General features: G+C 39.2%; 3 protein-coding genes across 3 annotated transcripts in view; 1 reads left to right on the plus strand and 2 right to left on the minus strand.

The window, feature by feature from the left end:
* Positions 1-1,269: 1,269 nt before the first annotated feature.
* Positions 1,270-4,594, minus strand: fnta (farnesyltransferase, CAAX box, alpha). Its single transcript, XM_046030476.1, has 9 exons — positions 4,420-4,594; positions 3,908-3,993; positions 3,569-3,683; positions 3,340-3,444; positions 2,896-3,022; positions 2,491-2,639; positions 2,090-2,152; positions 1,619-1,811; positions 1,270-1,524 (listed from the first exon to the last, which is right to left on the minus strand). Exons 1-9 carry the CDS (start codon positions 4,545-4,547, stop codon positions 1,360-1,362), a joined length of 1,131 nt encoding a protein of 376 aa, XP_045886432.1. The 5' UTR covers positions 4,548-4,594; the 3' UTR covers positions 1,270-1,359.
* Positions 4,595-5,267: 673 nt separating this feature from the next.
* aup1 (AUP1 lipid droplet regulating VLDL assembly factor) lies at positions 5,268-15,485 on the minus strand. Its single transcript, XM_046030475.1, has 12 exons — positions 15,177-15,485; positions 13,750-13,887; positions 13,006-13,156; positions 12,404-12,591; positions 11,278-11,350; positions 10,742-10,815; positions 10,286-10,352; positions 9,303-9,405; positions 9,055-9,192; positions 7,890-8,029; positions 7,521-7,609; positions 5,268-5,636 (listed from the first exon to the last, which is right to left on the minus strand). Exons 1-12 carry the CDS (start codon positions 15,215-15,217, stop codon positions 5,591-5,593), a joined length of 1,248 nt encoding a protein of 415 aa, XP_045886431.1. The 5' UTR covers positions 15,218-15,485; the 3' UTR covers positions 5,268-5,590.
* Positions 15,486-19,548: 4,063 nt separating this feature from the next.
* ctsf (cathepsin F) overlaps positions 19,549-22,788 on the plus strand; it is an 8,176-nt gene continuing 4,936 nt past the window's right edge. The window contains exons 1-5 of the mRNA XM_046031523.1: positions 19,549-19,949; positions 20,648-20,758; positions 21,357-21,438; positions 22,316-22,377; positions 22,541-22,613. Coding sequence (XP_045887479.1) covers positions 19,704-19,949; positions 20,648-20,758; positions 21,357-21,438; positions 22,316-22,377; positions 22,541-22,613 — 574 coding nt within the window. The 5' untranslated portion in view covers positions 19,549-19,703. The remainder of the gene's footprint in view (positions 19,950-20,647; positions 20,759-21,356; positions 21,439-22,315; positions 22,378-22,540; positions 22,614-22,788) is intronic.

Below are 22,788 nucleotides of genomic sequence, written 5' to 3' on the forward strand. Positions count from 1 at the left end.
AGCTGCTTCACAGATTAACCCAAAGCTACTACATTTTGTTAAGGGACAAGGGGGAAATCTTTTAGAGGTAGCTAGTACATTAGACTAAATTAATCACATCATCAGCGTCATATGGCTCTCATGCTCAGTCATTTCATAACTGCTGATGACGTGAACTAGCCCATCAGTGTCCTCCACAGTGGGGAGGAAAAGCAGAGAAAAGCAAGCTGTCCTACTCTAATATCAAGTATTTAGAGAAGCTGTAATTACACACTGCTTGCAAACCAAGTGCTTGGTTTGTAGTGTCAGAAGTAGAAACAGCTGCATCTAGTGGAGTAAATCCATTTCCTAGCTCCGGGGGAGTCCAGGACATGAGGCTGTCAATACATGTGCTGTGTGCGCACTGCCTCGCTGGTTAGTTCGGTTTTCTCTCGGCAGCACAGCCCAGAGGACCAAACAGAACGCACTCTGACCAACAGCAAGAGAAGAGGCTAATTTAGAGCAACTGGTATAGATCGGGGGGGGGGGGGTTGCAAAGCTGTGATGTCCGAGTCATTGATCAGAATGCAGCAGCACTGCATTTCAATAGTTTTGCTACAAACAGTATATTTTGTTTCATGGCGCTTTTTATTCTCTGACTGACACCATCAGAAGGTAAAAAAAAAAAAAAAAAAAAAAATGTTCCAGGATTTAGATAAAGAGTGGGTTTCCATGCACACAATACTCCATTTAAAGTCTCATTTAGAGGCACTAATGAATGTCCATTAGAAAATATCCCTGTATTTGGAGAACATCCAAGTTACCACAAAACAAACTACATTATATTTAAAAGCAACACAATGAATCAACATACCAGGATGCTGGTATAGTGATTTTTTTCTCTCTAACCAGATATTTAGTTAAGATGTGTACCTAGACACAATCAGTCAAAGACATTAAATTGAATTAAGTATGCATGCAAACACACTCAAGAGCCTCATTAGTACTATTGCATGTGGACTGCTATTAAACACAGACTGATAGGAAATAGAATGACAACAGCCACCAATACATCTAAAGGAGACATTAACCTGACTAAATGTATGATACAGCTTAATTATGTAGTTATTTAGTCCTAGTTCTTTCAGGTAAAATAAAAAGTGACTTCTCTATCCCATGCTTGAAACACAACGTTGCTTGTCTGATACTAAAGTGTATTTACATTTGCGGTGTGTGTTAGATTTCAGCTCAATCCCTTCAACCTAGGTCATCTCATGTTAGTGGTTAGTTAACAAAACTTCTTCAGCCATATTCATGATGGAAACTGACATTATTATTAAACTGCACAGTATTGATGAAGCAGGATAGGAGAGGACATGGTGCGAGTCTCCTGCTGGTCTCTTAACTCATCTCCTGCTGCCCAGAGGCTGGGACAGACGGTTCAGGATCATCTGCCAGAGGCTTATCAGAGGGACCACTGCTTCCAGATTTGCTCTTTAAAGAACGTCCCAAAAACAGCCAGTACTCTTTACGGATGGTGTCCTTCAGTGCCAGAAGTTCACAAATCTTTAAGGGGGGGAGAACGTATACAAGAAGGGTCAGAAAAACAACAATGGCACAATCTTCTGTTTATGTCTAAAACTAGTTATATTTTCCTTACTTCTAGAGCCTTTCTTAAAGTTTCCTTTCGTTCCTCTTCCTCCACATTTTCTTTTTGGTTGCTGTTCTCCAAGGCGTCCTCATAGCAATCAAACAGAAATGCTAGAAGATAAGGTGAACAGTGAGTCTCCTTCAGCTCCAGGACTCTCTCCAGCAGGCCAGGCTGAGACGACAGACCTCTGTCTTGCATCATCCTTGAAGCAAAAATAAACCATCAGTGAGCTTTTCCATTTTTAATACCCAAGTCTCCACTTGGCTTTTCCCCCTGTAGCATGTCATATATATTGTGAATGTCTGAACGGTAGGGCACACTGACATATTGGTGATTTGGCTTCAAGAAATCTTCAGTCAGACCAAACAGGATGGAAAGACTCATACCAGAGAAAATACACGTTGCTCCTTCTCCTCCCAGGATTTAGATTAACTGTAGGAATTAAAAAAAAAAATAAAAAGATCTGATGTTACATCTTACCCTTTCAAATAGTTCCATGCACTTTCATTGTGGGGAGCCTTCCTGATCTGGTTCAGACAATACCTTACACAAAGAGAGAAAAATCAGTAACATGTATGCGGCAGAAAACTTAAAGCACTTGCACAGACTGAAGCAGGAACAGTGCTGAGGTTATAAAAATAAACTTTCATTAGTCATACAGCTTGTTCACAGGACATCTTTACTTTGGCAAGGAAATACAGGATAAATGTGTAGCTCTGCTGTATTTGACTTTCAGTGAATAGTATTGTCTCCTCAACATTATAATGCCTATAATATATCTTTGTACATAAAGACTCACATCCTATAAATATAAGCAACTTTTTTCATCCATCTTGAACAAATAAAATTTCATCATCCAGTTTTTTGTTAAGAGTACTTACTGAATCTCTCTCTCCACTATGGCTGGATCGCAGAAGCCGGTGGTGTGAGAAATAACAAAATGCCTCTGGTTCCACGCAGAGTTATTCCTCACATCATCTTCTAAGAGACTCTCCACAAACTCCAGCTCATTGTCCCACAGTTTGTACTCCTGGAGATTGAATAAGACAAATGTTGGCATTTGCAATGTACTTGTTTATGTAATCATGTATTGCTTTTAGTGGAGGCCCTGCGATGCCTAAGACAAATACTGACCATGGAAGGACTCAAACACCACATCAACAAACCACCAAATTAATAAATAAAGGATCTAATCTGGCAGAATGGCTAACTGTGGGCAGAAAACTGGATCACAGTCCTTGTCTTTTTTTTTTAAGCCAAACTCTGCTAAGTGTCCCAACACCTACCTGGATGACCCACTGTCTGTGCTGCCAGGCGTGGTAGTTCTTTGCATCTTGGCTGAGAATGTCTGCAATGAATTCCAATTCCTCCGAGGGGTCGTTCAACCATTCTACGACCATACGTCTGTGATGCCTGGGAGGGGGAGGAGTTTAGAAAACTGGTTATATTTTATAACGTTATCCTTAAATTGAATCATTTTACAAATCTCTTGCTTCAGGCTGTCTTCACCCCAGTCAATGAATCTCATCTTTTTGAGGAAAAACTGGTTTCAACAGAGTCTTGTTTATTTATATTTGATAAAAGGTTAACAACATTTAGAAATTGACATAGACAGCCTTTTCAAACAAATACTTTACACATATTGATGAGCATGATTATGAATATTTTCTCAAGTAATGTCCCAACTGTTACACAAACATGTGGCCTGAAATTAATTTGGCAGCACTCACCAGACTTGGTAGTTTTTGGGTTGCTCTTCGATGATGGCAGTAATGTACCTCATCTCCTGCCTCAGGTCCTTTGACAGGGCTTGCAGTAGTACTCGCCTGTAGTGCCTGCACATACACAAACCCAACACCTGTTACAATACATCACAAACATCACAGAGGACACCGTCAAAATGAGACCCTGCTAAATAGCACATTAGTTTTATGTATTCCAAACATGCAGCATGCTCACCAAACTGTGTAATTGGCAGCGTTCAGCTCAATGGCCTCTGCTGTCAAGGCGAAAGCGCGCTCGCTCTTTTCATCATTCTTCAGGAGTGCACGGAAATAGTCATAAACATCTGAGACTGTTGGGAGAAATAAATGTAGACGAGTACAAATCAGAATGTCAACAACAACCTTCTGACTGCTACAGGATATTTTTTTGGTCTAATGTCTGTTTTCATTTCAAATGAATGTATACGTGCATGTATAGGTGAATGTGTAAGTGTTACAAGCTATGGTTCGTGGATCTGTGGGGGTTTGCGTGTCACTTCCTATGGTGTCTTTCATCTCTGACTAACAATCTTACACTTTTCAGAGTAGGCGATCTTCACTACAGGATTTGGGCCATCATCCTGAGGAACAGGCTCCAGGTCAGCCCACTCCTTTCGGTCTCTGAAACACAAAAACACGGGGGTGGGTTTCCTGGCTGCTCACTGCCTTGAGTTAACGTTAGCTAATGTAGCTCGCACTCGTTACAGTAACGTCACTAACACGAACTACTTTGTTAATCAAATGCGGGGGGGAAACAATTAAATTCACATCGAAATAATTAAGATAAACTTATTTTTATCGTTGTGTCGGTACAGTGTATTTGCGCATTAGTTAACTTAAATGTTCCTACTTGACAGTGGTGGAGATGAACTTACAGAAGTTACCTAGTCAATCAGCGTAATGTTACAATGGTTAAACCAGACGTTTCAAACATTAACATTATCATGTTACTGCAAACTAAAGTTAATGGAAGAATAACGTTACCGTTAGAGCAGCTACCAGTCTTAGCCATCCAAACGTTTATAGAAAATTAAAGCCAAACGCTACCTGTAAAATAAATATCGAGTCGGGTCAGCAAAATAATCATCCCCGAGGTGGTCTTCAGCCTCCACGTCAAACTCTTTGTCGTCTTTTACGCCTACAGGTTCATTTAAAGTTTCCTCGACACCTGACATCGCGAACTTGGTAGCTTTTAATCGCTTTTGTGTTCAGCTTCCGGGAGGAAAGACGAAAACGTAACATCCGGTGAAGCGGAATGTTGCATTTACGTACTGCAGGAAACACTGCCTTTCTACCCAAACAACGAGCTGCGTTTCAGAGTAGTCATTAAAATGTCATCCAGACATGCCTTTATAATACAGTATACAATATTTATTATGGGAGAATGTCAGTCATTATTAGGTTTTTATTGATGTTTGTCTTCGCAGCTGTGAATTCCCTCTTATAAGGACTGGACCAGTGGACAGAAATAACCGCTGCTGACACTGCCGTAAAGTATCTCATTCAATTCAATCTACTCATTTGTTTTTCACCTGTTTCAAACTGGATACGACCAATCTGACTTTCATCTTGCTCCTTCACAACCGCCTCTTGGGCAACTTTTGGTTTTATTGTCTTGTGTTTTTGTCCCAATGACCAAATCTTTCCTGAAGAGAACAGAAGAGACTGGTCAAGACCTGTTGTGGGGCCACTACGCTCCAAACAGACTGACTCTCTGGCTCCCTCTTATGGCAGGATTTGGTTGTATGCAAGCATGCATTAGAAATTATAAATATGACAATAGTCCTTACACTTATAAATGAAATATTCAAAATATAATTCACATTTAAACAATACTTTTCTTTCTCAAGGCAAGCTTTGGACATTTGAGTCAACATACAAAGGAAACAATTTCCTTAAGGTCAAGCTGAACTTTATTTTCATCGACGACTCTGGACATTATAAAAATAAATAGATGATTCACAGTCAGTGGATCGTAATACAAACTGTTATCAAAATTATGTATCAGCCAGAATGAAGAATTAAACACATGCATAATCACCATTCCATCAACGTGTACATGTTTTGAATACTTGTCCTTTATTTGCAACTAACAAAATGTGGTTTTCAACAGATCCCGTTGACAGAATATAAAATCACCATTCAAATAAGACAGCTATGCAAGTTGAAAATGCTCCTCTCTGACAAGTTTTCAATGATGGCTTGACCCAAGGTGTGTTCAGTGACTGTCTTCTTGATCCAATCCGTGTTTTTCAATGTAGCGTCTAAATGAGGAAAAAGAGAGAGATAAAATCATCCGTCAGTGTTTACTCTGCAAAAGTGAAGTATAATCAGTGAAGTATTTAACAGAGGTGGGACCAAGTCATCGTTTTACAAGTCCGAGTCAAGTCTCAAGTCTTGGCACTCAAGTCCCAAGTCAAGTCCCAAGTCCAGACCAATCATGAGTGGCAAGTCCAAGTCAAGTCCAAGTCTTTAACTTTGAGTTTCGAGTCCTAAACAAGTCATAATGCACTCTTCACCAAATTTAAAACCATTTAAAAAGTTTTTTCAAGTTAAAAATAAAACAAAGTATTGAATGAATCATTAGCATGTACAGAAAGAAGGCAGAGGTGCAGTTTCACACAACAAATTTCATGAATTAAATTAAATGTTCTGGGCTGCTACTTATTTTGGTCAATATTGAGATCACAATTATTTAACAGGATTACTCCTTGCCTTGGGAAACCGCAAACTATTGAAATGTAATACTTTCTTTTTAAAAACTAGGCTACTATATATGCATTACTCCAAAATCCCAAATAGCCCATGAAAGCAGCATCTAGAGTGCAAGAGGACGACAACAGCACAGTTTCCCCCAAGTTGACAGCTTTGGGTGACGGATGGGTCACTGTGTGTGTGTGTGTGTGTGTGTGTGTGTGTGTGTGTGTGTGTGCGCACACACGAAGGGGAGCAGAGCAGGTGACAGGTGAACTACTCGAGTTGACGAAGTTACGTTACAGAACACTGAAATACAACCGTGGTGTTTTGTCGGGAGATGCAGTGACAGAAACCAGCAGTGAGAAAACTATAAATCGCTATGACGTTAGAAGACGCAGACAATGTGGATATTTTACAAGAACCGATCAGGTAAAGCATCACTGAACACACCTTTTAGGGAGGGCCTCAGCTGTAAAGGAAAGAGGTGTGCTGGATTTATAAAACAAAACAGGTGTCGTTGTGAAACAGCACCCGGCGCTATTATCATTTTATCTTAGTTAATTTGTTTTTATAATTGGTGGAAGCAGCTTCACGCAACAGCTGCAGCAGTCTCTCTACACTGTTTCGACCTGACCTTTCTTTTCTCCGTGAGGTGGAGGAATTGAGCACCGCGCTATGTTGATGCGCTGCGCAGTTTTTTATATCATAATTTATATTCAGGCATGGGGAGTATCAAGTCAGCTCGAGTCAAAAGGCTCAAGTCCAAGTGAAGTCACGAGTCATTGCTGTTCAAGTCAAAGTCGAGTCACAAGTCTTCTTTGATTTTGTCAAGTCGAGTCTAAAGTCATCATTTTTGTGACTCCAGTCAACACCTCTGATATTTAACATACACACACCTGGTATAGATGGTTAATGTGACACACACACATAATTTACTCTCTCCAACTAACCTGACGCATTTTCAAAAGGTGTTCAAACAGTAAAGTTGTGAGACATAAAACCAAAACTGTCCACTTTTCTCTCAATGACTCCCTCACGTCTGTTTCGGAGACAAATGTTTATGGTCTAAAATAGAGAACTCAGGTGTATTTTTACATACAACGTTTGCCTGGTGCTGCTGTAACACCGCAGAATCAGTACTGAGCGACAGACGTGACCCAAGGAATGAATTCAAAGTAAATCTCAAACCAAATGAATATTGCAGAAGTGCAAGATGTTGTGCATAATGAAGCAGCTTTGACTTTTCTCTGAGGTGACTTATTAACATGACCTGAACAGGAACATTTTCAAAGAGTCCAGGAATATCTGATAAAAACAGCAGGTGAGACATTCCACCATGTACGGCTGACCTTTTTACCATTTTCTGCTGCAATATTGAAACACCTTTTGCTCCTCTTACAAATAATAATCTCCTTTATGATGTGATATTGGTAAAGGCAAGAAAATCTCACCTTCTTGCAAAATTATACAGCGCATCTTTTCTCTCTTGGAGAGATAAATGTCTGTCAACTGGTGATTTCCCAAAAGATTTGGCAGCAGGCTGTGGGTGAAAAGAAAATGGGATTAGCAACTTTGTAAAAGCAAAAAAAACCCACCAAAAAGACAGTTACAACAGATTGTATGTGAAAACAAATATAATCAATCAACGTGGCACAGCAGAACAAAGCAGAACTAAAATTTCCAATATTTAATTGTTTTGATGCAACTTATAATTCAAGGAAATATGAACTTCACGTGTTTGCCTAAGATTAAAATGGATCCAAAATTATAAATTGCCCAGTGAGAGAGCTCAGACACAGCAGCATGCTGAAATGTCAAACCTTTAAAGTGGGAGCAGAATCGCATGAGTAGGGGCTGTTCTTGGAAGGCCCAAATGTCGACGTTTCGGTTGCTTCCAATGGAGTTTCCTCCTTGTTCTCCAGTAGATTTGTTATGGTGGTATCAACACAATTGGTTTTTGCTGTACACAATCAAGAGACAACCGTAAGCACATAACAATGTAAACCCCAATGAAGTATTCATAGTTTTCACGTGACGTCACATTCCAAGGAAAACGCTCCCTTGAAAGGCAAAAAAGTTTTTTTCCGCTGCCTGCCAACCAATAAGCAAGTGATACAAAGTGTTACTTTGAGCGTTGCCAAAATGCTGGATGGATGTTGTGCTTTCACATTTACTAATCAAGGAGGAGACAAGCCTGGGCTGTGTTAGGTGAGGGATTCCCCAGAACTTACAGTTTGTGTTCATATCTTTCTTTTTCTTAAGTTGAAAGGTGATCCAAATAAAATTTGACAGCTTTGCGGCATCTCTACGGGGGAGTTGCGGTGTGAGCCGCTATGTTGGTCTCTTGTTTTGCGCTCCAGGTCACCACGCATGTCATGTGACTGAAAACTATGAATTGAAGGCTGTGTTACAATTAGAGCCTGACCGATAAATTGGCATGCTGAAATTATCGACCGCTAATTGCAATTTATTTCTGTTTACCATTTTTATTGCTACATAGTTTATACTGTAAATCGTTATAGGTGTTCTTAACAGCCAATAAATGACAATTTATAAAGAAATGGAGGGACAGAAGACAGATGGCCACACGTGTTTGGAGCTCCACAAAACACAGCAATCAGCTGACATAATCAATTATTCTTTATAACAGTAAAACATGTATTTTTAAACTGCATTATGTCATGCTATCTTGGTATTGTCTCATATTTACACACGATACGATAATCTTTGTTTATGTTATCTGTTTCTGAAAAGAAGGAGAAAAAAAAATAAAAATAAAAAAAGATATTTGCCGATATATCGGAATACTGGATTTTAAAATCCTCAAATATCAAAATTGGTCTTAAAAATCCCATATCAGTCGGGCTCTATAACAAATTGGATGAATGGATAGAGCAGTGTGGTGGAGGAAGAGCAGAGTGAACAATAATGACAGTACATTCATGTGGGGTCAAAATGTAAACGTGCACTGAAGTCGGGTCCAACCTAAGTCCTTTGCGATGACATTCAGTGGGACATGAGGCAACACGTCCTTCACCTGTTGAGCCATTTTAGCAATCCTATGATCGTCAGTACCCAAACTCTGGACCATGAAACCAAGTCCAATAGAGGCAGGCCTGACACCTGGGGTAAGGAAAAGAACAGCTGACATCCCCCAAAAAACTCTAAAACCAATCAGTTGAATCCCTAAATGCAGAGACCCAGATGGGTGTGAGTTTATGTGATTTACTTACTTGTAGAGGTTTGTGGAACACTGTGTCTTTTCCTTTTGATGTGCTCTGCTTTATCGGCTTTAGTGATCTTGGTAGAGACCAGACCAAGTTCACCGGCTAGTAGCTGAAATTAAAAGACACATAATGATACAACTTTGGCGTACAACGCAATATAGGGTGAATATAAATAAATGGTTTTGGCTTTAGAGAGCTATACCTAGATGTAGTTTCTTAATTAGGGATCTGAGTATAGGTGAGGGGTCAGGAAAATGGTTGAATTGCCTAAGTTTCATTACGTATAACATGTCATTACCGTTCCCAATTAGAATTTTTAAATTAAAGGAGCAAATTTCCATCGGACGATGTCATCCGGTGCGTGGACACTTGCGCACTTGGTGAGCAGCAGTCGTCTTATGTGCATGTGTTCTCGCACAGACTTCGGTAAAAAAAATAATTGGTAGACTATTAAACTTATGTTACAAGTCCAGGTGAATATTTTACACACAGACCAGGTAAAGCAGCAGTGAACACACAGAGTGCAGATGTTGGTTTCAGTTGTTTGATAGGCTGCGTCATTAATAAGCCGGCATGCAGCTCACCTGCTGCCGTGATAACAGATTGCGGGTGGAAATATACGGAAAAAAGACAAGTTCTCAGTCTTTTAGGCGACTTTATAAAACACACTGTTTACCTGAGGTGCAGGTGTGTGTGAGTGTGTCATAGTGTGGGGAGAAGAGAATTCCGAGGCAGGTGAAAACCATACTTAAAAACAATAATGAGAATGTTCATGGTCATTAAAACCTGCTTTCACACGGTGGTATAATGTGAAAATTTGAGATTTGTTTTACTGGGGGGGGGGGCGGGGTTTCTACAATCATGATGCCGGCTCAACGTTGTGATGTCTGTCAGCCATCACCGATGGACAATGGCATCGTCTATCGGCCCAACCCTATTACAAATCTAACCATTTATGAATCCACTCAGCTGGTAAACATTGCTTTTACCTCCTGGACTTTGTTGGCAAACTCCTGTATGGACTCGCCGTCTTGTCTGGATACTGGTGGGAGCCAACTGGAAATGAAAAACAAAGCAAAACAATAAGTAATTCTGACAAAAATCATAGCAACACAATTGCTCAGAAGCAACAGAAAACCATTTAAAAACTATATTTGCAACTTAGTTTTAATACCATGAAACATATGCTCGTTAATCAACTTTACTGGTCAGAGAAGATGAGCCTGGGGTTGTTACTTGTGCAAAAGCCCAAATGTCTTCATTGGCTTTTGATGTTTTGTGCTCAGTGGATTTTGTTTGCGTAACTCACGTCTCCACAAAACGATCTCAGTTTACAAGAAAAATAAAACCTACTGGATTATTATTGCTCATTCAGCTGCCTAATATCAGGATTCAACTTTAAAAAGCAAGTGCCGATAGAAATAATGATACAAATTATTTAGTACCTTACATGATACACTGTACATGGAGCAAAAAATGTCCAGAAGAGCTCCAAAAGCCAACTTGACTCTGGTATGCTCTGCGGACGGACAAAATACAACAAAGTCAATCATACTGTTATATTACAGTGTGACATGCACTATATTCAACTACACAGATAGTTACACAGAGGATATGTCAATAACAGCTGGGGCACGGTCTTATGCTGACCCAAATAAATCCTGCATCTATTTAAAAATATCCTCACTTAGCCAACGTTGCATTCAGCAACACAAGACAGAATTACTTTTTTCTCATTTTCTAATGATTTTTCATAGCAGGGAAATGATATTTTAGTGTCTGGATACAGGCAGTCATGTGACATGGTTTATATGTCATTACCCACCACATTAAGAAACCCCTCTTTGTACTTGTTGCTTAACACTCTGATATTGTGCACAGCTTTCAAGATTCAAACATTTTGGTAAAGTGTCTATTTTATTTTTGTGTCTTAACCCTGCACTCTATTTCTGTCTTATAATGCAAATTCACACGACATTACCAAAGCAATCAATGGTCTGGTCACCCGTAAGGCCACAGGTTGAATGGACTCAGTCAGTGAGAAAGGCCAGGAACTGAGAAGAAAAAATATATTTAGTATGAATGTCAAAAAAATCTGACCTTATTTTTTTTTTTTTTTACTAAAGAGGAATTCTAAACAAATGTAGTTCATTCGAAAATATTCATAAAAGATTGAGAAACTGAGACAGCCAGTAAGCTGGTGGTGTGTTTTGTAAATGACACAAAGGACTTTTGGTCTGATTTCGTCACTTTAGACCAGGGGTTCTCAAACTTTTCTTGTCATGCCCCCTTTCAGAAGCAAAAAAAAGTTCATGCCCCACCCCACCCCAGCACAAGTGGATTTCATTTTTATCAATGATTAACGAAACAGGAAAATTAGATTAACAAGATTCGGGCTCCAATCCTTGCTAGCATCTGAGCACTTATAGACTCTATATAGAATATAGAGTCAATGCCTGAACTCTGCAGTGTTTCCCCTAGGATGGAGTTATAGCAGCGGAGGTGAAGCGGAAAAAAATTAGTGCGTGTAGTGTGTAATATGTCTGAATATAAAACCACAACACGATCCACATTACAATAGCTTAAAATTTCAGTGTTTTCCCAGAGCTTAGATGAATGTTTTGGTGGTAGTCATCTTCAGAGGGGTGGGGGGGTTTGGTGGTCCTGTTTTCACATCAATACACTAATTTGCCCATAGAACTCTAGAGGGAAATTAGTAGGGGGAAACTCAAATTTCAAAGTGCCATGGAAGAAGAATGATAATTTGTGGCTGGTTTAATTAAATCAGTTTCTTCTTACAAACACAGTCATGACAAAACAAAGTCTCCGTGACAGTGAAATACAGATAGATCCCAGACAGTTACTGCTGTGCTGTAGGACTGGTTTGAATATCATGGGTAAATATGAAGGACGATCCAAAACCAGAAACAAAAGAGTTAGAAGCAGAATATGTGGGGGTGAAATGTTACATTTCCTAGCATTGCATCCACCATTTCCACTCACAAATAATAACTGTTGTCCTCAGTGACATGAATCGCATGATACACAACATGTACACAACGTGTTTTTATAAGGAGTAGTTAGATCCCAGAAACGGTAGCACCAACCTGAACTTGAGCAGGCCAGCACGGCCGTTTGTCGTGTCCTCTTCAGGAAACAGGAGCAAAGGCGGGGTGCCTTCAGCGGAGCAGTACCTCTGAAGAGACTCTGTGATTGCTGCCTGGCCAGAAGCTGAATGGATTTCCATGAAGCCTCTGGCCCAACACACAAAGCCTGTGGAGCCCTCTAACTGGGGCTAACAAGCAGAAAGAGACACAGCAAGTTCACTTAACACTGTGTTTAACAGTAAAATAACCAAAATGTGCACCGGTATGATAGAAAAAGTCCAAAATAGGATAGAAAGCTGGCCTGGGCACTAAGCAAATAAGACTTTAATATCCTTCATGCACCAGTGCACACATTGCCTCCTCTGCAAACACGCATGTGTTGTCTGCAGCCATTGATGTTTACAGAACATTATGTACTTTTATCCTTACAGTTTCACAAGCAGATCATTCACAATTCAAATCTAACACTGACTGACATGTAGGTGATTTAGAAAATGCCAACTACTATAGGAAGCATGTAGCATTTTTACACATGACAGATGGCTAAAAGGTTTAAATGTGTACTGTATAACATGGTTTAACAAAGAAAGTCAAACACTCACAGTATTGCAGGGGGTCAGAAGGTTGATTATGTTGTGGTCACACTCTGTCACATGATTACATATGTACAGCTTGGTGTTTTTGTCTCTGAAACGAGGGTTCTTCTGTCTCACATGCATCCCCAGGACAGAGCACATAATCCTTACAATAAATCTAAGAGTACAAAGAAGGAAGTACAAAGAAATAAGGGTGAATGTAATCAGACAGCAGTTTTTTCATTTATTATTTTTTAACAATTTCGAGGGCTGAGCTCAGTATGTTTCTTTTGCACTGATCTTAAAAGCAATATCCAGGTAATTTACACGTGTTGTCTAATTATACATTAAGGTTCTTCGATCCCACAGTCCTCACCTTTATTTAAACGTGGAAATTAATGAGAGCCAGGTCTCATTAACAAGAGGTCGCTATGTAACAGACACATACCATATCAAATATACCGAGCCACTCGCCTTAATGGTATTTAATGGGGCGGCTGAATTTAATGCAGTCATTGTAGCTGTGAGAGGCTACGATGCTGCAATTATTTTTAATGGGACACGCAGTATGCATTATATAGTGTGTTTTAACATAAACTGTCACTGTTATATTTCTACTACTACTTGCACCTCAGTTATTATTAATGCACACTTTCATTATTATTAATGACACACAAACATGTGACTACAACTGCTATTGCTGTTTCCACAACCATTACTACTGCTGAGAGTAAAATGTAAAGAAAAATAGATACTTAATAAAATACTTGCCTTCTAACAAAACTTTCTGGAAGTGCACAGCTCACCAAGAACACGTGAACACCAATAAAAATCCGTATTAACATCAAACAAATGCCAACTGGAAAGTAAACCAGCAACAGCAGGAGAACAACAGCATCTTTGGGAAACCTGTACAAAGAAACAGAGACGTGAACAAGATTTTTAAATGCAGTCGATTAAAGTTTCAAAAAGTGAAATGTTATTGCCTATGAGCTCTTGTCAGACTACATGAATCGCACTGGCAGTAACTTCAAGCAGGAACACATTTCAACAAACATAAAATATAAATATAAGCCATGTGAGGATTTATGTCAATACCAATGTTAATTGCCAGCTATCACTCTTAAGTTGTGTTGCCATATTATATTATCAAATAACAATGATTATCTTTTTAATATATATAAATAATAAGACCAGTGACAGAGATATAATGTGTCATACTGAGGAGCTAAGGAGTACTACCTGTCTTTGTATTAAACAAAAAAACCCACATTCAGGACAGCCACTATGTATTGTATATCTTACTGTTTGACAATAGCTTACTACTCCTCAGTCTGCTGTTCTCATTTACATTTGTCCTACACATGCTGATAAACTACTAAATGAGAGTTTAATGCTTTATGGTGAATCTGAGCATTTCTCTCTAGTTTATATATTATATGATAATGTTTCTCTGTTGAAGAATAAACATCACCCGTCTTCTTCTTTATAGAGTGAGTTTCAGTCTCTCAGTCGGCAGCTTTCATTTTCTACACGTTATTACACGTGTCTCTACGTGATTGGTAGTTAGGTCCTAAAGAACATCCGTGATGCTTAATAATAAGATATTAGATTAAGAAGAGTCTTATTCTGTCCCACAATCCGAAACCATAATCAGTACTGCTGCACCTAGAGGCTTTATGTCCCACCTGTATCCGTGTGAAAGATGGGTCATTTATTTTTAGACTGTATGGTCGAGGCACAACTGTTACTTTTGTTCAAATTTGGGGCGGCCGTAATAGCAAACTTGAGACAAATGTTGTCTCAGCCTACTGTGACAGTCTTTCAGAAAACTTTACGCTCAACTAGCACGAGATAATGAGTGCGATGTAAATTCAACATCCTCTTTGAGGTGTTGAGTTCGCTAACGTTAATAGTTGAGGACAGCGCGATGTGTACATTTAAATTACCGTTAGCACTGCACAATGTTGCACAACAGTCCACTACGTTGTACCACCACACGGCTAGGTTAGCTAGCTGTATGTTTTAAAAGGTTAAAGAACCCTGGAAGCCTACAGTAACTTAGTTAACGTTAGCTAGCCACCGATCACATTAACCCTATAACATTACTGTATTTCTTAAACACACAGGATAAAAACGTAAGGTTAGCTAAAGGTAAACACCAGCTTTCATTAGCTAGCTGCCGTTAGATGACTTACCGACGAAAGTCAAACATGTCTTCAATCCCCCGGGTCTCCATGTCTGACGGTCAGACCTTCGCTCAGAGGCTAATGCTAAGACAACAACCTGATCCCTAAAAATAAATAAGTCATTACGTTCACGACAGCAGTTTTGTCGTACGGGGCTGAAATGGCAGCTAATGTTAGTGAGATTGGAGTAAAACGTTTTCGGGCAGCCCTTTTCAGCAAGTTTTAAATATTAGCTTAGCTATCGTCCGTAGATGTTTCTGCCTGCGGTGCTAGCAGCGCTAGCGACTGTGCTTCGCTAGCAGCAACAAAAACAAAAACACTTCCGGACAGAGTCCTCCAGAATAAAAGTACCATCTCCAGGAAAGTAAACTTCTTCTTCTTCGTCTTGTTTCCGGCAGACTAGACGCATCTGTGGCGTATTGCTGCCCTCCTCTGTTCGTTATTCACATCCTAATGCTAATTGCCTACATCTTTTTGTATAAACCAGTTTTATGTAGGTATTCGATCAGTTTCTTCATTTTGTTCCAACTATCTAAGTTAACTAGAGTACGTAGGCTAAATATAGTTTCTCCAATTGCTCCCAGGTCTCTAACAATTTCCTCCTTTGGCGAGAGTATTTTCTACAATGGACTAATACATGCTTCACTGTTTCCTTGTCTTCACACTCACATTTTCCATCAGGGTGTTTATCAGTCAGAGCCAGCCCACTCCTCAGCCCACAGTGCCCAGACCTCAGTCTGGATAAAACTACTGCATCTCTTCTCTTACCTCTAAAAGCACATTTTCCTTTCTCTACAGTTCTTTGTACTGAATAATATGTTCTCCCCTTTCTTTCGTTTTCCCATGATTTTTGCCACATTTCTTTCACTGACCTATTTATTATTTCTGTGTAATCCGGTAACCCATATTGTAAATTAATTTGAACTCTTTCTTCCAGCACCGCCTTCTTTGCCACCACATCTGCTTCCTCATTACCCTCCACACCCATGTGCGCCGGTACCCACACAAACCCCACCTCATACCCTGCTTTGTGAATTCTATACAACACCTGCGTAATTTCCACAAGTAAATCAGGTCTAGATTTCATTTTAGTATCTTTAATTGTAATCAGAGTTGCTGCTGAGTCGCTACATATAACTGAATGTTCCTGTTTATTATCTTCAACCCACTTTAAAGCCCAGAGAACTGCCACCAGCTCTGCTATGAAGACTGACATATGATCTGGAATTCTACATCCTTTTTTATAACCTATTTCTGGAATGCTAACACCAAAAGCCTCTTCACCGCTCTCAGGATCCTTTGACCCATCAGTATAGATTTGTAGGTGGCCTCCCCATATTTGACACATCCGGGCTTTTATCTCCTTCACTACAGCCTCTGACATATTTCTTTTGCTTGTTTCCATAAAATATAGGTCAACATTGGGATTAGGGATCAACCATGAAGGTATATCTGGACGACATATTGGTGGACATACATTCAAATTCATAATACCAATTTCCTTTGCCATAGATTTGAGTTTTTCTGTAAAGTTTGTTTTGATCCTTCTTGCTGTTTCCATGAACTCCCAATGTTGACTCAACAGGATTTTTGTTGGTAGTTTTCCATCCTGTCCTTTTAGTTTCATTATATATTTCAAATCAATTTTACGTCTTCTTATTTCTAATGGCATCTCCCCTGTTTCTATTAATAGTGCTGGAATTGGGGTTGTGCGAAACGCCCCACTGCACACTCTAAGGGCTTTTGCTTGGACTCTGTCAAGTTGGCTAATCACTGAAGGGGCTGCTGACCCATATACCACACAGCCATAATCCATAGTTGATCTTAACATTGCTCTGTATATCATCATCATAGATTCACTGTCAGCTCCCCAGTCGACCCCAGCCACACACCTTAGGACATTAATTATTTTCCCACATTTCAAGGAAACCATCTCAATATGCTTCTTCCATGTCATCCTTTCATCTAACCACATTCCTAAAAATTTAAAATGTTCCACTCTTTCAATAGTCCTATTATAAATCTGTAACATCTGTGTAGGCATTTTCTTCTCATGTCCAAATATCATGCATTTCGTTTTTTCTGTAGATATGTTAAAGCCCCAGTCATTAGCCCATTCAGTTACTTTGTCCAATGCTGTTTGCGTTTGACCATAAATATAGGAGATGTTCCTCCCTCGCTTCCAGATGGCCCCATCATCTGAGAACAATGAGAACTTGAATTCTTTCCTCACTCTACTAAACATACCATTGACTAGTATATTAAAGAGCACTGGACTTATTACACTACCTTGAGGGGTTCCATTCTCTATCTCAAGCTCATCTGATAATTCGCTTCCCACCCTCACCTGAATTGTCCTGTTACATAAGAAGTTCTTAATCCAGTTAAACGTTCTTCCTCTTCATTGTCCTTTTATTTCCAAACTAAAGGTCTCCTTACAGGTAAACCGTCTAAAGTGACAGTGTGTGTCGCCCTCTAGTGGTTTGTGTTTGGTACTCGCCCGTCAATCAATTATAACAATATACAGTCCACAGTTGTTGAACATTTGGTGTTCAATAACTTTAAAAAACCCGTAACATTTAGAAGGGACACGTCCCTACCAATATCCAGCAACAACTGAAAGGTCCATATAATAATTTTGATTATAAAATGTAAATATAATTTATAAATTTTTCGTCACACAGATGGTTAACAGCTCTTCAATGCGTTTATAAGTTTTGAAAGACTAACATTATGTCCTCCCCCTCTGTGCCTCACATTATTTCAATAAACTGGACAGCCAGTGGGTGATTTTTAATGTCCACATCCACTAAATGAATAAGCCTACACAAAATATATAATTAGCTAGCAGTTCTGTTCGTAATAATAATATTATAATTATGAACAGAATCAATTCTTGATCAAGAATTGGGCTAGGCCAACACTATATGAAAATCCTGCAGTCCGACAATAAAGTAGAGAAAGTGCAGCAGCAGCATGACAGAGACGGGTCAGAATTAAACAGAGCTGTTTGCTGTTCTCGCTTGTTATCTTTCAAATAAAACAAGTATTTGTGCCACAAACTAAGTGTTTCTTTTGCAATATAATGTAACAAGTAGGCTATACATTATTTAAGAGTTTAGTAAATGTGCCTAAAAGTAGTTCAAGGAAGAGCCCCTGCGCTCTACATGTTCTTATTCCTATCCAGTCAACAACAGCCCAGGTGTGTCTTCATGCTGTCTCAGTTTCTAGCAGTTTCTTTCGAAACACAAATGCGGTGTTTTAAACAGGAAAACTGTGATTCATATTCAACAGTCTTTTCATGAAAGGACAAAAGTTAAATTAGATTTATTAGATGAATATGTCAGGTATTGTATAGGAGCAATAACATCAATATTTATTAATTAATCTATATAATTTCTTGTGCCTAATTCAATCAATGTTACTTTTTTTTAACCTAATTTCATACCAGGTAGGATGAGTTGAGAATAATTTTCTTCGTTGCTGATTATTGTAAGTAGGGTTTCCCCTGAGTTCTGTCCTCTAACTTTGCCTTGTGTATTATGTCAACGTAAGGTACCATTCATTACCTGCTCCCAGGAGGAAATAACCTGTTCAAATGCACTCCTTTTTATCTGCTAATCAGTTAAAAGCAGTAGTTTTTAATCAAATTCAGGGTAGAATTAAGGAGCAAAAATTGTTTGGCTTTTTAAAATAATATGTACATGATATTGTCGTGGAAATTATATTCCTGGTGAGGGGTTGAGCAAAGAATTGAGTTACAACCAACCATTGTCTTTGAAGAATTTATTTAACAAAAGAGAATAAACAGAGAAGTACTAAAACACATATACAGTCTGGCCCCGAGCAAAGGGATCCATCATCATTTACACAGTCTAGGTTTCTATGTTTTGGGGAACAGAGATCGTCTCTCAGCCTTGAATGAACATTCCAGGAGGGGAGAGGAACAACAAGAGGGGAAAACACCAAAACAATCTCACAGCTCTGACCTAAACCCTAGTAAATGTGGATGGACTAACATAAGGAGTATAGGAGAGGAAAGGTTAAGGATAAAAACACAATACATATATCTATCTATCCAAGCCATAACGACAACAGTAATAATAATAATAATAATAATAAAAGATCATATATAAAAGATTAAATGTAAGAGGACACAATTTTCTGCCATAACAGATATTATATGATATCACATTACTTTACAGTCACAACTAACATATTATTAGTTATTAGATTATTAATTAGATTTATATACAATTATGTAATATGTTAACCGGTTATTAAGGATTTATAAGTAACACCATTACGACTGGAGTTGAATGTATGTTTCTTGAACACACCCCGCACATTACTACTCGCAGTCTCCTCCCACAGCCTCACATTTGTTTGGCAACAACACTACAACATTACCTCTTGTGTAACCAGTGCTGATACACTCGACATCGATTTTTCTTCTAGGAAAACAAACATCCCTCATTTTAACTGAGCAAAGACTGAACACCGGTCCCTTCTTTTTGACAACACACCAGGACCAACATGGTCGGATTCCGCTGTTTTCCGGTAATCCTGTGGCTGGCTCTGACCGCCGTGCTGGGCTCGGTACTCGGGCTTGGTGAGGACCTCGACCGGCCTTTGTTCGGGCCTCCTGGCTCTTCTATCCGTCTGCAGGAGTCGGATCCAGGCCTGAAGAAGGCTCTGGAGTTCGCCGAGGAGCGCTACAACCGGGGCTCCAACGCGATGCACCTCCGCAAAGTCAGCCGGCTCATCTCTGCCACCAAACAGGTAACAAAGACGGTGACATTATTTATCATTGTAGCGTTTTATTTAGTCATAACATACTGGTAAGGGTTGAGGATATTGTTTGCACAACGATGTGTTATGTTGCAGTGAGAGTTGTAAACAGCAGTGCGGTTGGGGGGCATTTTAAAGCTGCGTCAAGTTAGCAAGACAAAGACCGGAAGGAAGGTGATTTACCTTCACATAAATGGCGTAATCTATCGTACAAATGTTTCCTGTGCATACAATAAAAATGATTGTTGAGTACGTTTTTATTTTCAACTTTCGCGGTCCTGTCACCACATTTGCTTACCAGCAAAGGTTACAGGCGGCATATGTCGATATGTTCTTATTTTAATTTTGACCGGAAGTCGTGGCATTGAGTTCTACCGGGCTTGACACTGCAACCAAATGGCCTCACCAGAGTTGCATCTATCAGCGCATCCATCTGTGCAGTATGGCCTAGTGCCACCAGAGTGTCCATGCAGCAAAAGAAGCATCCAGATACTGCAGCAGAGTCAACATACATTCACAAAAAGCTTAGTTTGGATAAAAGTCATCCAAATACACACGTTTTGTGTGTTTGACCACTACTATACTAGATTTGAACACAACTAGAACAACTTGTGTCTTAGTAAAAGGTTTATTAAGGTTTGTGAATGAGAAATGACCACTGTGTGTGTGCGTGTTTGTCTGTTTTCCAGCTGGTTAAGGGTATCCGCTACACTATAACAGTGGAACTGAGTAACACTCAATGTAAGAAATCCACCATGCTCAGGACATGTGACTTCTATCCCGTGTCACAGAAACTCAAGGTAGGATGTGTGTTTGTTTGTGACTCTCCCTGAGTAAGAGAGAGTCGGTCAATGTCATGGTTTTACAATCGCAGATTTCACTAAGATGTATGTTATATCCCTAAATGGGGAGGTGCTTTTGTGTGCATGTAATTGTGTACATCATTATTTCAACAGTGTAGTTCAGTTTGTTCAGCATCACCAGTCACCTGATGTTCTTGTGACTTGAGTTTGAGTTGAAGCACCCTCATGCCTCACGCCCACAGGCTTGCATGCACAACACTGAGACATAAGCTTTTCTTTTTGTTAGCTTATTTGTTCCTCTATTCTTAGACTGTATAGTGGAAACATATTTCCATTTTAATGAGCTCTCTTTTAAAGCCCAGGAAGAAGAAAAAAACAGATGGCCAAATGGAGCCGTTTCACTTTTAAAATGTAAAGACATGAAAATGACATAAATAACTTGCTCTGTTTGATGTTGTTAGCCTGAGCTGCAGTGTTAAACACCTGATTCCACTTACATAAATAATTTTCAACACACTGAGTGTATACTGTATATGACAATATAATTAGGTTAATTCACTGTTTATAATATGTGTATGTTTTTTGTTCATTTCAGACGGAGGTATGTGTTTTTGAAGTGTGGGACGTTCCCTGGCAGGGCACTTCGACTCTGCTCAAACAGAAGTGCCAACCTAAAGGTCAGTCAGCATCCAAAAACATTCATCACTAAATATCTAGGAGTCATGGTTTTTCAGTTACACCTGTCCTGCGGTCAAATATAGCTGAAGAGCACAGCTATGGCTCATAGGTATCTGGGGCATTTATTCTTACCCTTATGTACTGGTGCATATAAAAAAAATCTGAATATTGGAAAAGACTTAGAGATTAAAGACTTAGGGAACCTTTGCAGGTGTTAAGTTAATTAGCTGATTAGAGAGCTCTTCTCAGGTCGACATTTCTGTAATATTAATTCTTTGTTCTGAAATTCTAATACAATTTTGAGATACTGGAGTTAAGATTTTCATGAGCTGTAAGCTGTAATCATCAAGATGTTTTTAAAAAGGGCTTTAAATACCGTATTTCACTTTATGTGTAATGAATCTAGAATATATAAAATATAGATGTTCTAATTTTTTGAGATGCACCTGTAGTTTCAGTGTTATCCCATGATGCGTTGCTTCCTCTGTAATTGCAGCAGTAACTTCCAGGATGTCAAACTGGTTAAAACAATGTATTAAAAATATGTTACACCAGGACAAAACTTTGCATGTTTACAGTTTTGTAGATATGACCTTCACTGCTTAGTGGTAAAATAGTTCTGATTTTGCCAGTAAATGTTGATTTTTGCCTTCCTGTAAACATAAGTTATATGCATTAATAGAATGTATTTTAGGCTTCTCCGTCGTAGGCCCACTTTGTGATTCAGGCTTACAAGACGAGTGTTTATTTTTCAAGCACAAGCCATAATGAATTATGTCAAACTTGCACTTGTTCTGCACCTTCCGTGTATTTCCAGTAATTCGACGTATGCACATCTGAGACTTAACATGTTGTCCTGAATGTCTCTCTTATCAGTTGAACCTCAACTAGAGGAGACCAACAAGGTCGTGGACGCATTCACCAGCAAGCCCCTGGAGGTAAAAATTATATCATAGTCAATAACTGTATATCAATAACAGGACTGGCTTATCTGTCTTAGATTCTCCAGCTGTGCATTTGTTGTGTAAACAGTCAATTTGAACTTTGAGAGTGAGGTATGTGTTGTTGAATTTGTGTGTTTGTCTGCGCTTTATCTGTCAGGAGTCTGTGGAGCTGTTGGGCCAGTTCAAAGAGTTCATGGTTAAATACAACAAGGTCTACAGCAGCCAAGAGGGTGAGAGACTGACACGTGTACAGTATATACAGTACATACCAAACATAGGAAGGTGCATATAGTGTTGCTTTTCCTGTCTTCACCGTCCTGCTTATAGCAACAATAAAAGCCTACCTTAACATAAGAATAAATAACCTCATCCATTCAGAGCCTATGAAATTAGGATATCATGTGT

This window comes from Micropterus dolomieu, linkage group LG19 (genome assembly GCF_021292245.1).
Source record: "Micropterus dolomieu isolate WLL.071019.BEF.003 ecotype Adirondacks linkage group LG19, ASM2129224v1, whole genome shotgun sequence".
NCBI lineage: Eukaryota > Metazoa > Chordata > Actinopteri > Centrarchiformes > Centrarchidae > Micropterus > Micropterus dolomieu.